The 17090-nt window shown below is 35.6% G+C and overlaps 1 protein-coding gene across 1 annotated transcript in view; it reads right to left on the minus strand.

The window, feature by feature from the left end:
* Nucleotides 1-17090, minus strand: part of ELAPOR2 (endosome-lysosome associated apoptosis and autophagy regulator family member 2) — a 169944-nt gene that overhangs the window by 53110 nt on the left and 99744 nt on the right. The window contains exons 4-8 of the mRNA XM_055307279.1: nucleotides 13099-13246; nucleotides 9996-10082; nucleotides 7888-7993; nucleotides 6482-6634; nucleotides 5796-5884 (exon numbers count right to left, since the gene is read on the minus strand). Of these exons, the coding sequence (XP_055163254.1) occupies nucleotides 5796-5884; nucleotides 6482-6634; nucleotides 7888-7993; nucleotides 9996-10082; nucleotides 13099-13246 (583 nt within the window). The remainder of the gene's footprint in view (nucleotides 1-5795; nucleotides 5885-6481; nucleotides 6635-7887; nucleotides 7994-9995; nucleotides 10083-13098; nucleotides 13247-17090) is intronic.

A 17090-nucleotide genomic window follows, 5' to 3' on the forward strand; every position in this document is an offset into this window, starting at 1 on the left:
TTTTTGTTAAGTACCTACGGTGTATAGAAGAAAGCACTGTAATATTAGAATAATAAATTGCTGTGAAGGCAGCTGATGACAGGTTCACAAAATGCTAGAATATAAAAAAAAGAAAATATATGAAGAGGAGGCAAAAGCATCAGATTTGGAAGCAGTCATAATTAGGGTTAGAATTCCAGTCTTAAGACCCACTAGCTGTGACTAGCTATAACCTTCCAGAAATTACTTAACCTCATTAAGCCTCAGTTCTCTTATCTACAAACTGGGTATAATACTGTCTAAAATGCATAGCTGTTGAAAAAAATAATTAGAGGCAATGTTTGAATACACACGTGCATACACAGTAAGCATGCACACAATTGTGTAAGTGATGGATGCTTCTGCTATTAATACCATCACTGCTATTACCATAATTATTGTCACTATCATTGTTTCCAAGAGAAACATGAAATGTCATGTATATTCAAAGGGAAGAGATCAAATCTCTTTAGGACACGTAGAACATGTCAGAAAGATGATCCAAATTCCTCTACCTCATGGTGTCTTTTCTCCAAACTGAAAAAAAATATTATTAGCAACTTCAACCATATTTAATATCAAATGGTTTAATATCGTGCATGGCCTCTCTTCTCTAGCTTCTGCCCATTTTGTCAAAATTTTCTTTTTTTTTTTTGTCAAAATTTTCTCCAGCCCTCTGCCAACGACAGAACACACCTCTCTAAATATGTTAATCATTCATTCACTTACTAATTTTCTCATTCATAAATTCACTCAAAAGATGCTTCATTATCTTCTGTGTTCCAGATACTTTACCAGGCTGACAGATTTTTTTTTTCTTTTTAAGTGATTAAGAATGTGTTTCTGTCTACAGGAAGCTGAGAGTCTGATGAAGGAAACAATCATCTTTAAAAGAATTGTATTTGCAATAGTGATCTGATACCAAAACACTAGCAAACCTTCTGTAACCACTATGAAAATACCAGGAGAGGTGTGCAAAAAATTCTGTGGGAATTCCCAGTATATCAAGACAATCTTCCAGATCTATTCATGTTATTTAAGGGTAGAGGAGTTCTGTGAACCTGCACAGAATCACTCTCTTTTTATTGTGGTAACCGACACTACCTTTTCCTTTTCAGGTACTGATTTGTGTGACACTGAACAAGGAGTTACACAGTCTGGCCACCCAGCCACAGAGCTCAGCCGGTGAAGGAAGCTGTCCGACCGAAGTATCCCACCCTACTGGACAGAATGGTTGGTCTGAGGTGGGCTCATGATTAAAGCAGGGCCAATCAGAGTCTTTTCTGAAACTTTGCTCAGCACCTCTATGATCAAAAGCTGTGAGGACAAGACTGTTTTGGGTGGACATGCCACAGGGATCTGTTACCACAGGAAATAGATTGCCTGGAAAGGAAATCAAAATGAACCAAGAGTGTCCAAGAGAAGAGCAAGAAAAAAAATGTCTTGATAAAACTATTTGCTCTATGTTAACTTCCCAGTCATGTGACTCAATTCTCTCCTGCTCTGCTTCCACCTACCCCAAATCTGGAAAGTATCTTTTAATTTTATTAACAGAATTCTTAATTATCTCCAAGTGTGGGAGCAAAATTTACACCTTGTTTTACAACCATTAAAAAGAACGGTGTATTCCATCCCACAGTTAGGACAGGGGAGGGAACTACTTTTCACCCTGAGATAAAAGACAAAAACAAAACAAAACAAAAAGTTACTAATTCTATCTAGTTCTAGCACCCAAAATAAATAAAACCTTAAACATTGTCTATAAGTAGCTAACTCCCTACAAAACCACCTTATCCCTCTAACTTATGTAAGCAGATCTGAGACAAGTTTATGGATATGATAAACAAGTGAGTGACTTGTTTTTCAGGCATGAGCCCACTTAATTGAACACTAAATATCCTTTGTATTCTTGGGAGGTTTCTTTCCCCTTTAAATGTCTGATGCATTTTTAATTTGGTAAAGCCAGGTTCTAAAGCTTGGATTTTCTTCAAAATATTTCTGGCAAGTTTTGGCAAATTAATGTTTTCTCTTTTCTAAATATTTTTATATCTGAGAACTTGACACAAATAAATGTGGACTTTGCTAATTTAAGCACAATATGCTAACACTCTGGGATCTCTCTAAATTTTGTTTCTGTCATTTTCCCCTGCTTTATTGCTCTACAATTTAACATACTTATTCCCAACATCCTCATGCAAGTTGAGGATTTTAAATCAAATGTTGAAAATAATTCACATGTACTCATTCTTGGTATGACTTAGGATATGTATAATTATGTTGTTAAACTTATATTCCTTTGGCAAATACATGATACCAACTACACTATTAATTAATATCAACTACAGTCCTAGTTGATATATCCAATTATTAAGTCAAATATTTTACATATAGTTCCTCAATTAGCCATATATCCTTGTAACCATACCATTTAGTCCACAATTCTCTATCTCAGCCATAGGGAGATCATGAGAAGCCATAAGGTGATCATACAATGCTAACATTAAAAGATGCCTTCTCTCGATGACTACTTGGCCATTAGCAAGACCAAAATTTTTTGAGTTCAAATCTCAAGCACTGAATCTCGGCATGTGCTTGTATGCAGCCATATGAGTATATCTTAATATATGTTTAAAAAGTGGGCTCTAAACATTTTGAAAATAAAACATACACAAAAAATTTCAAGTTAACTCATCACTCTGAAACCTCCCTATTCTAGCCCAAGCCTATGTCATTAGATGTAGTAAATGCAACCCCCTTCCTACACCCCCACATTCTAGTCATTAGTTCTTCAGATATTCCATGCTGTGTCCCACATCAGCTCTTCACCATCCTGCTCCTATTCCAGAAATGTTCTTCCTCTATGCCTTGGCCAAGGTTTTGTACAGATCTGAAGCCTTCTCAGGCTGGGTCAGATCCCCATAAAACTCAAGACTTCTCTGCCGTGACACTAATCACAACTGGAAATAATTCTTTTCTTTCTTTCTTTATTTCTTTCTTTCTTTCTTTCTTTCTTTCTTTCTCTCTCTCTCTCTCTCTCTCTCTCTTTCTCTCTTTCTCTTCCTTCCTTTTCTCCTTCATTCCCTCCTCCTCCTCTCTCTCTCTCTTTCTTTCTTTGAAAGACCATCTCTCCTCTGAAATCCAGGCTCTTTCTCTGGAATCTCAAATTGCTGAGATCCTAGAATTAGAATTACCTGGGAACTTTTTAGCAATATAAATTCTCATGTCCTGCTCCAGATCTATTGAAATGAAAAATCCAGGACAGGAACCTCCAGGTGAGTCTGCTGCACACAAAAAAAATGGACAACCACTGTTCTACAATCCATGAAGACAGTTACCTTCCTCTTCTGCCTGTCCTTGGTTCTGCCCTCATCACCCAGAACTCTGTAATTTAACCAGTGCTCAATAAAGATTCACTGCACAAATGAATGAAAGAATAGAAAGTCCACATTTCCTGATGTTAATGAGAGTCCCTCAGTCAGAATTAGAATGGCTTCAGTTACTAATTGAAATATTTCTGAAAACTGTTCCCTATAGGAGGGAAGCAATCAAATAATCGGGCTTCAAAATGAACACAGAAACCTGTGACATTCCTGTGTCATATAAATTATAATGTTCAAAGTCTGTCTACCTCAATAGCTGCTTCCCTTGGGGATCTTCTCTAAGCAATAAGATCAAAGAGAGTATGACAGGACAAAAAAAGCTACAGTCATTAAACGACCTGGAAACATCACTAAACCATCAGCAAATCACCAGGCTGTGCCAAGCAAGATTAAAATACCTTTTTAAAAGATGAAACCAGAACAAATGAAAATTTTGAAACAAATGAAAATATGAAAAAATTTAAATTCGTGTGTAATCTACATTTCTCTACTATATTTGTTAATTAACTTTCTATTGGTTTTTGTTTACTTCTGAAGCTAGACACATTTTTCCTGAAACAAGTCTTAAATCACTTTTTAAAGAGTCACTGAATTTATAGAGTGCTAATACAATGTGTTCTATACTGATGTGTTCAGAGTTCACCCAGACTCCACAGAAAAATGTAATTTGTGTGTATGTGTGAACACAGCACGCCTGTGGGTACATGCGTGTACACAGGTGTGTATGTGTGTGTGCATGGGTATTCAGTACATTGTACATTTGATATATGGTTTTACTTCCTTTAGGCCCAGGTCAACTAAATTTTATCACACTATTCACTAACATAGTAAACTATTTATTGACATAATAAAAATAGGACTTTTGGATATTTTCATCATAGCAAAAATAAGAACCATTTTTATACTAGATCTCATTCATTTAAGCTTCAGTAATGCTGAATTAGTGATTACTACATAAAACAAATTCAATTTGCCTTACTTATTATTAATAAGACAAATTTAACTTAAAAAGTTTAGCTGAAGAAACATTATTTCAAATTACTTTCAACTCATCTTAGTAGCTCTCTGTATGTATTTTCTAAGTGGAAATATCCCTTCCTTGGCCATCATTATAGGGCTATTTGAGTTACTGTTCTTATTTAAAATAATACATATAATTATTAAAATTTTCTACTAATTTAAACTGGACTTACCTTGAGTTTATTCTGAGCAAGTAATAGGTCTCCTGCAAACACTAGAATAAACCTGGTCTTAAGTACTAAAGAGTTAATTCTTTAAAAAAATTTAAGGACTCAGGGTAAGATTAATTATCACACAAATATAAAAAGTACATATTAGAACCTAAGGATATAAAATTAAGAAAAGAAAAGTGATTCTGACATGTATGTATATTCTGCAAACTAGGTCAAGAAATTAAATGCCATGATTTCAAAGATGTAAACACAAAGAAAGAATGCTGCATTGCAGCCATGTTTTTTTTTTAAATATTTTATTTATTTATTCTTTAGAAAGAAAGACAGGAAGAAAGAGCATGAGCAGAGAGGGGCAGAGGGAGAGGGAGAAAGAACCTGAAGCAAACTGCACTGAGCACAGAGCCCAGTGCAGGGCTGGGTCCCACAACCATCAGATCATGAACTGAACTGAAACCCTGAAACCAAGAGTCAAATGCCCAACCGACTGGGCCACCCAGGCACCCCTGCAGCCACTTCAATCTCAGTTTCTCCTACTGACACATGCTAATACAGGCTAACTGTCATACAGAGAATACCACATCAACTGCAAGGTTCACGTGTGCATTTTTCCTCTGGCGAAGTGCCAGCTGTAGGTTAATTGCTTTGCATTTTCTAAACACAATTACACAGTAATCTGCCATAACTGAATTTGTCTATGGCTGCATGGCTTTTATTGATCAAACCTACTGAGGAACCAAATAATTAAAGAGAAGTTACAGGATGTTTTCATTCTGTGAGTCACAGTACACATTTTAAGACTGTGTTCCTCCTGGTTCTATTACTTCTGAAAAAAAAAAATTAGCTGTTAAAAATAGCAGTGATTTATGGAACACTCACTATGTGCCAGACACTATACAAGGAACCTTAAACTGATAATGTCTTGCATTCTCATAGCAACCTTGTGAAGTAAGAAGTAAATTAACCCCATTTTACATATGAAAAAGCAAACAGAGCAAATAACCATAGCACTAATAAGTAATAGCATGAGATTAAAGCCAGGATAGCAAGACTCAGAATCTACATTCTTAAATTTCCTCATGTCCTACTTACAAACACATATTATAACTCAACTCATTTAAGTCTCTCACAAACAAACTAGAGTCTGCTCAAATTGGGAAGAGGGTTGGACTAACACGGAATGCACTGGACTGAACACAGCCTATACCTTTCCTTCTTCATCACACGGAGTATGGATCTGGAAATAGTCTTTTGTGGTACAGGGAGGTCGCTCCGTACACTCACTGGATCCTTCTTCTGCAACATAAAAACACATTTCAGAAATTAGTCATTTATGTTGTGACTCTCAGAAAAGGCAAAAATCAAACAAACAAACCCAGACAACTCAAAATTTAAAATAACCTTACCAGGGCAATTTAGGAAGAACTAGCTAGGCCTAAGGAAAATAAAGGCCTGCATTTCTATTTACCCTAGATCAATAAACTTTTCCATGATACACAAGAAACCTATCATAATTTTTCAAAAAGATATTAGATGTCTTCCATCAATGAACATTGTATATTTGCAGCAAATAAAAATTTTCTAAGTATATCTATCTCTATGCCACCGAATCATGTAAAATTACAATATGATTTGTTTTAGATGAGTATAAATATATCCATAGCAGTTCTCCATAGGGTGTGGAACAGAAAAAAGGGCGAATGGAAAAGTCATGCACAAAAGGGTAAGAAGTTGTATTTTATCCATTCAGTATTGATTCACTTCAGCACTTGGTTTCTGGCACACTGTTCCCACCACATTTCAGTGTGGCTTCTGTCTTATGAATACACATTCTCAACAGACATAAATTTAGAGAGAAAACAAAGAACATAAACTGACAAAGACTAGTCCTACCCGAAAACTGGGAGTGCTCGTCACACTTTATGCATTCTTTGGCTCCTTTCTCAGAGTAGGTGTTTCTGGGACAGACTTGGCAGTTGAAGGAACCTGGTTTATCGCTGAATGTGCCTGGCTTGCATGGAAAGCACTCTGATGTGTATGCCACCCCTGTGTGGTAATTAAAAAACAGAGCATGGGAGGAAGGACCCACTGGCAAGAAGCAAATCAGCACCTTCTTGCTGCTTCTATCAGAAGTGAGAGAAACAGTAGCATTAAGCCAGGACCCTTTATTCCATTCATTCAACACCAAGGAAATATTTACTGTCTGCAAAAAACTGGGATAGATACTGAATTAAGTAGGGACCCTAAGTAGGGATCCCTGGGTGGCGCAGCGGTTTGGCGCCTGCCTTTGGCCCAGGGCGTGATCCTGGAGACCCGGGATCGAATCCCACGTCGGGCTCCCGATGCATGGAGTCTGCTTCTCCCTCTGCCTATGTCTCTGCCTCTCTCTCTCTGTGTGACTATCATAAATTTTAAAAAAATTAAAAAAATAAAAAAAAAACACCCTAAGTAGAGCAAACACTCAAGAGATTGAGATTCGACAGAGGTATACTAAATTATAAACTGAGTTGTCAAGAGACAACTCCACTAACTCAGATGTGGGATGAACTCTAAGGTCTCCTCCAGTTGTACCAGCCTACTCTGCTCTGATCTTTGCAGCCACCTGTTCCCTTTTTCTCCACTGATCATTAAGTCACAAGCAAGACCCAAACCCTGGGAGGAGTGGCCTTTTTTCTGGCTTGTAATTCCAGCCTTTGCCAGCAGATGTCCCTATGACTAATGAGTTACTGTCACAGGAAACCGTATAGAATGTAGTAAAATACAAGCCATTAATAAAGGAGAATCACTGCCTTAATTAAAATTAGCCCTAATTGAGAATGAACCATGCCAGGGTTTATTGGCTGCTCTCCTGGGCCAGAAAATGTCCGGCTGGTTCAGAGAGGCATAAGAGGTTTAGGAGACAGGCAGATGAGTTTATTTTATTATTTCTATGGATTTAGTGACCTGTGTGAGCTTGATGCCTGGCATAATAGGTGTTTCCTAAATGAAGAACAGGTTCTTATTAACAATGATCCTTATGTTTTATGTAAAGACATTGAAAATTTTTATCGTGCTTATTTTTTCACACAGATTAATTTAAGGATACAAAAGAAAAAAAAAAAAACAATACCAGTCAACTTGCCAAAAATAAAACCAGGATCTCTAGACATGTATATGGCTAACATACTAATTTCTGCCTCATAAACCCTTTAGCCATCCAAACCAACAATTTAATTGATGTTTTAACTAACTCTAATATCACATATCACATATCTAAATTGTGATATGTGGTTACTAAAAAAAAATTTGCTATGAAGTACCTTCAATTGTGATATTTTTCACCAAAACTGGCTTGACTGCCTTAGAACCCATAAGGATCCCAGTGGTTCTCCAGTACAATATGTTGGTGCCTGATTTCAACATTACCTGTAAAGAAGAACACAAGGCATTCAGGTCAGATAAACCATGCTTTTTTAAGATTTTATTTATTATTCATGAGAGACACACAGAGAGAGGCAGTGACATAGGCAGAGGGAGAAGCAGGCTCCCTGCAGGGAGCCTGATGCAGGACTCTATACCAACGGAAGAAAGACGCTCAACCATTGAGCCACCCAGACGTTCTTAAATCATGCTACTTTAACCATATCTAAAAGCTAATCCCTTAAACACTGTTCAAGGCATTATAATGAAACACCATTAACTGGGCACCTACAAATTTAAGTCTACTGTGCTATAGTTGTATTTTCTAAAAAAAAAAAAAAAAAAAAAAAAATTTGCCAATCCAAAATATGAAGCAACAAAGAAGGAAAAGAAAATTCTTTAAGCCTGAACAAAAAGATAAAAGAATTCTTAAACTATGTGCCTGAAGTCTTGGTTTATATTTAAAAAGGAATTCATTCCAGAGAGTGAAAAGCCGCTCAACCCAATTATATATTTGTTGACTGCCACTATTCATAAGTAGATCTCTGGACTCTGAAAACAAAAAGGCAACAGAAAGACTTTGCTTCCTTCTAAAATTGTTTAATAAACAATACTGCAATGACAACCAGAGAAAAATGGGACTGTTATAAAATAATATGATTTAAATGACTCCAGAATGTAAATGATATTACATTTAATATTTGCTTCCTTTGCCACCAGCACATTGTTCTATTTACATATCAAACAACACTTCCAGTAAATCTCATGCTATTTCTGTCAAATGAACTAATTTAAAGGTTCTTTGCTTTCTCATCTGCCACTCTTATTCTTCTATGTAGTTTCTGGCTGGCCAAATTCAAGCTGTATGAAATTAAAACATATCCAAGTACTTCACCCTGCCACGCATTCAGAAAAGTAGTGCACTGAGTACTTTCACTTGTGTTAAGTGAAGAAAGTATATTAGTTGCCAAGGGTTACTTGTACTTTCAAAGCCCAGCTTAATGAATGCTTAGGTGAATGGATCTTAAGTGGCTCTAATATCACTTCCAGGCATACAGATCAAAAAGACAGTCTGAAAGGGTACATTGTATTAATTACTCAAGGATGAGGCACCTGCTCCAATACAAAGTTGAGGGTGGGTGGTCACTTACTGAAATAGAGTTCAGTCTACACTGCAGGCACCACACCGGGCCTTTCCCATAGGTCCTCTCATTTAATCCTGCAAGACTGCTCCCATTTCTTACATGAAAAATCAGATTCAAAGAGAATAAGCCAAAAACAAAACAAAAGAGATTAAGCCAAGTGCCTACAGAAACACAGCTACAATAAGCCAGAGTTAAATTTTAAAACTGTGCCTCATTCTAAAGGGACAGTGCCCTCAAACAATAACAGATTCACAGATTATGTTGCGTGATCATTGCTTTCAAGCATTTAGAGTTGTCCTGAGGAGACTATGCAGGTACTTCACCCAATGTAACCAGAGACAGAACTCTGAGCAACAGATGATAAACAGGAAGCAGGTGTAGGTGCCAACAAGGATGGATTTTGTGACATGGAGAGCTGTCCAACAGGGGAGTCAATCCAGCCCCTAACAAGACAAGCTGGAAAGTCACTTGTTGGGGTAACTGCAGAGAAAATTGGATCAAAGGATCCTTCCAGTGCCAAGAGCCACTGATTGTTCCCATGTGACAGGCACATATGTAAACTTACATACCCCAAGGTTCTCTGTGTTAATTTTGAATAGCCTTAGTTTCTTCTCAATGCCCCTTTGAAAAGGAGAAAGTTGGAGTATGATGGGAAAGAGCAGGGAAAGAAGCCTAAGAAGAAAGAGAAAGGCAAGAAAAAATACCTACAAAGAAGCTATGTCCCTGAAACTTTGGGGCAATTTCTTCCCTAACTAGAAACTCTAAATTAATGAACAATTTTTTTTCACAAACATTTTTGTAAGACTGGGGAAAGGAAGGAGCAGAATGGGGGTTGGTGGGAGAGAAGATGAACAGAGACTTACAGAATGAGAGCCCCATTCTCCATTGTCTGTGAGTTTTACCCACTTGTCTGCAGTGGTGTCCATCTCCTGGCACTGATCATTTTGAATCTGTGGATTAAACACAAGGGCCCCAGTAAAGCTTCTTGAATAATGGCTTTAATTAAATTTGTTACTCAGCATAGGACAGGCTGCAAGAGCCTCTTTCAAAACATACTAAATAATGACCATGAGTGATTCTCAGAAAGTAAACATACCAAGACCTCTGGAGCCTAAGTGACAACTGTATACAAGTGGTTCTATGTAAAGCATTCTCATTATTATAACAAAAAGGTTAAGAATCAGGAGAGGAGGAAAGGAGAGAGGATGAGAACAGTTAAACCAGAAAATTCACAGAAAGGAGAAAAAGTCATTATGAAACCCTTATCAAAAGTTTTAAAAGCTCTCATTCACCATGCAGGCCCAAGTGTATAAAAATAAAGCATATTTTTATAAGATTTAGGGAAGTCAGCTTTTAAATTAATAAATAAATGACACCTGCTTTGTTTTCAATTCCCCAGGACTTATTCCACATATGTAGGTAAGTAGTTACAGTCAAAGCCAAAGCCCTAAATTTTTATTTGGGGGGAAATGTGAATCAAAGGACCAGTTCAAATGACTACAGCTGCTATCTTTAGCACCAAACATTTTGTGCTTTCCAGACAATTCTTATAAAATGCCTAAGGGTTTGCACACTACTTTTCCAGGCCCCTGAAGAATACACAGACATCAAAAAGCTAGGCCATTCTGCAATACTGCACAAGAGGCAGCAACACAGTAGGGGTGACATAAAAACTTGTAACTTCTACTTTGGCCAAAATGGCTATTTCTCTCTTCTCTACATCTTGGCCATTTCATTCATCCTCCTGAGCAGTTTATCAACAACATTAAAATGTTCTCCATAAAGATATTTCCTAAAAGATTATTAAATAGAAATACCAGAGAATATTAGCCACTGAAGATATTTGTTTAATCTGAATTTAAGTATCAGATATGTACTATAAGCATAATGAACATTCTAATGCAAGTGTTAAGCCATTTTTAAGCAGATATGCACCCTAAATATACTTTTGGTGGTCAATATGTGGATAAGCTGAAAGGTTTTGTTTTGTTTTGTTTTGTTTTTCCAGCTGAAATCAAACATCATGTGATATTAGGATATTCTACTGGCATTCTGGGATCTGATTTCGGTTCTTCATTCTAAAAGTAAGTAGTAAAGGTATGACCTTGATTCAACCACTTATTCTCTCTAGGTTTCAGCTCCGTTGCTTAAAAAGAAGAGTAGAGGAGCTGAATGAAATTCCCATAGCTCTAAAATTAAATACTTGACTGCTTTAAATTATGTAATATCCGTAGGTACCACTTTCCTTCAGGCTTCAGGTATTTCCTTTCCATTAACCATAAGCATGATGACTGAAGTGTTGACACTCTGAGTCAATAAACTGTAACCTATAAAGCTGAAACATCAACAAAAGAAGGAACTCACCACCTCTTTTCAATTTGTAACCAGAAGCACAGAGGCAACATTCAAAGGAACTAATAAAACTTCATGCCTTAAGAGTACCTTTACCAACAACTCTCAAAGGACTTACTCAACAACATAAAACTGAGTGCTTATTCTAACAGTTTTATAATTACCTAACTTCTTAACTTTACTCTCATTTTGGTAGTATTGCAAAAATGTTTCATGGAATCGGGAATCATTTACCCTAAGAAGTGTTTTGCAAACACAATGTAGCTGTTTGAAAATTACTTAACATTTTGAACTCATCAAAGGATATTAGGACAAGGAGGATACTTAAAGGTCTTGTCATACAATCCACTCTGAAAAATGGAATTCTGAGGGCCAGAAAGTTAGCTTCATTGTCCAAAACACATAATCAGCCGCTGCAGTTGGGACTTGACCCAGAATCTCTTGACTTCAAATCTAAAGCTCATATTTTCATGGCAAGTATCTCTTCCTATCAAACTTTGACTTACAAATTTCCATTATCAGGAGCAAAATATATTTGTTTTAGAATAATTAGTACCTGGGCTCCTGAAATCTGAACCACAGAAACATTTTACAAGATCAGTTTTCCCAGTTACTTATACAACACACAATTGTTTTTAAAGAAGTCAATCTGAAAATATTTTCTCAAGCATTTGGGAGACTGCAACAACAACTATTTGCTAAATTAGACACAGTTTATATTAATTTTTAAAAAGTTTCTTATTTATTTATCTTAGCAATCTCTACACCCAATGTGGGGCTCAAACACAATCCTGAAATCAAGAGTCACATACTCTTCCAACTGAGCCAGCCAGGTACCCCTATATTAAATACTTAAATAATTTTAGTAGTAATAGCCTATTCTTTTTTAATTTAAATTCAATTAATTAGCATATAATGTATTATTAGTTTCAGAAGTAGAGTTCAGTGACTCATCAGTTGCATAGAACATCCAGTGCTCATATATCACGTGCCCTCCTTAATTCCCATCACCCAGCTATCCCATCCCCCTACCCACCTCCCTTCAAGCCTACTCTGTAAACTACTATTTTCTCTTATATTGTGTAATGCTATTGCATCTCTTACCAAAGAAATCAACTATCTCATCCACTGATTTCTTTAGATTGTACAAAACTGACAGAATCAGAAACATATAGCCACTTCCACTTGTGAAATACTGCCCATGATTATACTTAAATCAAATACTGAAACTCCAAAGAGAAAAAAAAAAAAACTAAAAGTGGTGAAAATATATTTTGAATAAAATAGCTTAGCTATAAAAAATTTAAAATGAATATTGGTGAAAGTATTTTTCACACTAAAAGTCCAAATCAAAATGGTCATCTAAGGATCTTATTAACCAAAAATAAAACAAGTCCAATGTTATCCAACAAAGTGAGAGCTCAACATAAACAATATTTAAGCAGAAAATAAAATATTAAAGAAAAAAATAAAGTTTTCTGTTACTATCAAAAGGTTTGGTTGACAGAAAAAAACTGAGGAGGCATACCATGCATGGAATAGCAACAATCAATTAAGAGAAATTTTACATGAATTTCCCTCAAAAAGTAAATTCTATAACATAAAAGGCCTTACAAAGAACTCAAAGAAGATGTTGTTGTCGACATACTGATACTCAAAGAAGACATAACCCGACTTCTTAAGGTGCACAGCATAGATCAAAGATACCGTGCAGTCATCACGATTTGACTCTATGTAATTTCCACGAGGGACCCAAGAAGAGCTGTGGAAACAAAACCAAGAGGCATTTTTACCTTAGCATTCAGAAACCTCTTCTGTTTACAAGTTACATAACTCAGTTTCAAAAGTAGTTCCCATCAGCAAAGCATAGCAGAGAAGTCTAAAGCTTTTTTGGAACTGAAAGGCCAACATACTACTGGGAAAAGACTCATATAGCAAAGGGCTTCTTAGATCCTGGTAAGGTTATGTGATCCATTTGCTAGGAAACTGCTATTTTTCACCAAAAATTTGGCCACTAAATAGATGACCACTAACTGCAATAGTCTGAGGTAGAATTATTCTCTCAAACAAATCCAAAGTTTTATTTAAAAACATATACCTGGCAGGGAGATAAGGAGTTCTTTGATATGAAAGAAGGGATAGTCCTAGTAAAAAACCTGTTTAAAGTAAAACTAAATAAAATGCAGATCAAAGTTTCAGAGTATATAGTAGGGGTAAGTGTCTGGTTGGAATTTTTATGTAAAAAAAAAAACCAAAAAAATGAAAAATTAAGAAAATACACTGGTGAACAAAATTTTAAGTTGTAAATCTAACCATAATTCTTAGATAAATCAATAATGAATCACATGTTGACTCTTTGCCCCCCCAAAAAAAATTTCTAACCAAACTGTATGAAAGCACAACTTATCGTCCTTCTCTTCAGATGCAACTGTTGATATGGATAATAAGAGTGAGATTTTTAGCAAATTCTTTTCTTTTCTTCTGAAATCTGAAGACTAAGATTTCCACATCCCAACATGACTCACTAACTGATATTGGATTTGCCCTTTCTCTTTAACAAACTGTTAAGGAAAATATACAAGCCAAATTCAGGCACTGACAATAGGCAACATAGGACTGAGATTCTTGAGAGCCGGAAAATGCAAGAGGCAAAGCCCAAAATGACTTTGACCTCACTCTTCAGGACGCTTTCCAGACCGTGGCACCCAGGTAGAGCAGAGCAGTATCACTGAGCTGAGGAACAGAGATGATTATTTACGGCAGCTGAAGCAGCTGGAGATTATAGGCCTGAGAATCAGAAAAAATGGGTCCAAGAGTCCATATAGACTAGGTCCTGGGTTTGGGGCTGGAGGGTACAGACAAACATAGCAGAGAACAGCCACTGCAAAGCTGAGACATAATCAGAGAGATCACTTTAGTCAAAGTCACTGGAGCCCCAGGTCAGCCCTAGAGAAGAAAACTTGATAACCACATTGGGCATTCATCTGACAGCAGAACTGCCCCACCTTGGGAATAAGGTCCATGCCCTAGAGCAGGTATCAGTATACTTCTGCATAAAGAGCCAGTAAATAAATATTGTTAGCTTTGTGGACCATCTGGTCCTTCCTGCAATGCTTAACTTTGCCATTTTAACTGAAAAACAGCCACAGATAATGCCATTAATAAGTGAGTGCAGTTGTCTTCCAATATAACTTTGTTTACAAAAAACAAAGAAAGGACCCACAGGCCACAGTTTGCCAACTCCTGCACTGAAATAAAGGCCATGACCTAGGACTAAGAGTGAAACCAATACAGAGCTATCCTAAAAAATAAAAACAAAACAAAACAAAAAAACCAAGACTGATGAGATCGAGGTGCTCTTTCAGTACATAAACTGCCTGCCAGAATAAAATTTAGCACCCTTAAAATGAAGAAAAAAACAACCCACATTTCCTACACCTTAATATTCACAATGCCCACGATACAATAAAAATTTACCAGGCATGCAAATAAGTGGGAAAATATGATCCTTAATTGAGAAAAAAGATAGTAAGAAAAAAAAAGACAAGTATTTAAGACAGCTCTTACAAATACAGTCAACTATAAATAAAAGATGAATACAGTAAGTGAAGGGATAGAGAATCTCAAGTATTTTAAGGGAAATTAGAGCCATAAAATAAGCTAGATGGAAATTCTAGAACTGAGAAATCCCAACATGTAAAATTTAAAATTCACCAGATGGGCTTGAGAACAAGCTTGAGACTGAAAAAAAAAAAAAAAGTTAGTGATAGAGCAATAGAGATTATGTAATCTGAAATATGAGAGAAAACAACTGAAAGAAAAAGGAGTCTCACAATTTTTAGACAATATCAAGTAATGTACATGTAATTGGAGTAAAAGAAGGAAAAGAGAGAGAGAAAAAGGTAGAAAAACATTATTGGTGGCATAATGTATAAAATAATTGCTAAATTTGGTGAAAAGATCAACCTACAAATCCAAAAAGCTAACTAAACAAATAAATACATGAAAACCAATACTGGGCACGTCACAAACTGTTGAATAGCAAAAATATGGAGAGCATTTTATACGTAGGCAGAGAAATAAAGACATGTTCCATAGAAGGGAATTAATCATAAAAAATAACAGCTAACTTTCCATCACAAATAAGGGAGAATTCGGAAGGTAGAACATCTTTAAAGCATAGAAAGAGAAAAATAAGTCCAGAGTCCAAAGTCCAAGAGAATATTCTTCAAAACAGAGGCAAAAATAAAAGCATTTTTAAGTCAACAACAGTTGAAAGATTTTGTGAGCTGCAGACTTGCATAATAAGAAAGGATAAAGAAAATTTCACTGGTTGAAAAAATAATCCTAGACATTCAGATCTATATATAAAGAAGGAGCACCAGGAATGGTGCTCTATGTATGATAAACATATAACGCCATATTTTTCATCTCTTAAATGCTTTTAAAAACAAATATTATTTAACATACATTTCATTATACTATAGGGTTTATGTTTCTAAATATAATATGCAATGATAGAACACAAATGAGGGTATAACTGTAACAATACCATTGTACAGTTTTACATTTTATGTAAAAGTACAATAATAACTCTAATAACACTCTCAGAATGCATACTACAATTTGTAGCCTTTGCAATCAAGATTAGCAAAAATATCTGAAGATATTAAAAACATTAACCGTAACAAAAAAATTTGATAAATTGTACTTTTTCAAGTTTTAAACTTTTGTATATATCAAAAGACATCATCAAGAAAATGAAAAGGCAAATGCTACAAACTGGGAGAAAATAGTACACATACTTATCAATACATGTATTTGCATATGCATTCATGCATGTATTAAGTATTATATGAATATACACGACTCACGTCCAGAATACACAAAGAACTCACAGAGTTCAATGAGAAAATGACCCCCAAAAAATAGAAAATGGCTAAAACATGTTGACATCTCACACACAAAAATTAAACACATGGACAATGAATATATGAAAAGTGTTCATAAGAAATCAGATTCAAAGCACAGGAGGTATCATTTCACACACACACACACACACACACACACGAATGATTAAAATAAAACAAGACTTGACAAAACAAACGTTGGTAAATATGGAGGATAACTAGAATTCAAATGTACCACTGGAGTCTACAATGCTACAACCACTTTGGAAAATTCTATGACCCAACCAGTTAAAAAGAATTAAAGCAAGATTAGATGAATGGAAAAAGGAAGGGAGGGGAAGAGAGAGATGATCACAGCAATATCAGACTAAAACTCACATTGAAAAAATTAGATGGGACAGTACATTGAAAAAGTTGTAATTATCATTAAACTTCTTAAATGAATAAACTATATATTCTAAGTAGAAGAAGAAGCCATATCAATATCTCCTGCCCACCTAAACAAAGATCTGAGGTACCATAACATCCTACAAGTACCTTACTCTAAAGAGCAATTTTGTTTTAAAAAATTAAATTATATTTTCAAAATATATACACATACTTTAATACATATGTATATACATGTAGATATACATGTATATGTATATGTGTACATACAAAGATACACATATATAAATATATATATACAGAGAGAGA

Source organism: Nyctereutes procyonoides, unplaced genomic scaffold, assembly GCF_905146905.1.
Source record: "Nyctereutes procyonoides isolate TBG_1078 unplaced genomic scaffold, NYPRO_anot_genome, whole genome shotgun sequence".
NCBI lineage: Eukaryota > Metazoa > Chordata > Mammalia > Carnivora > Canidae > Nyctereutes > Nyctereutes procyonoides.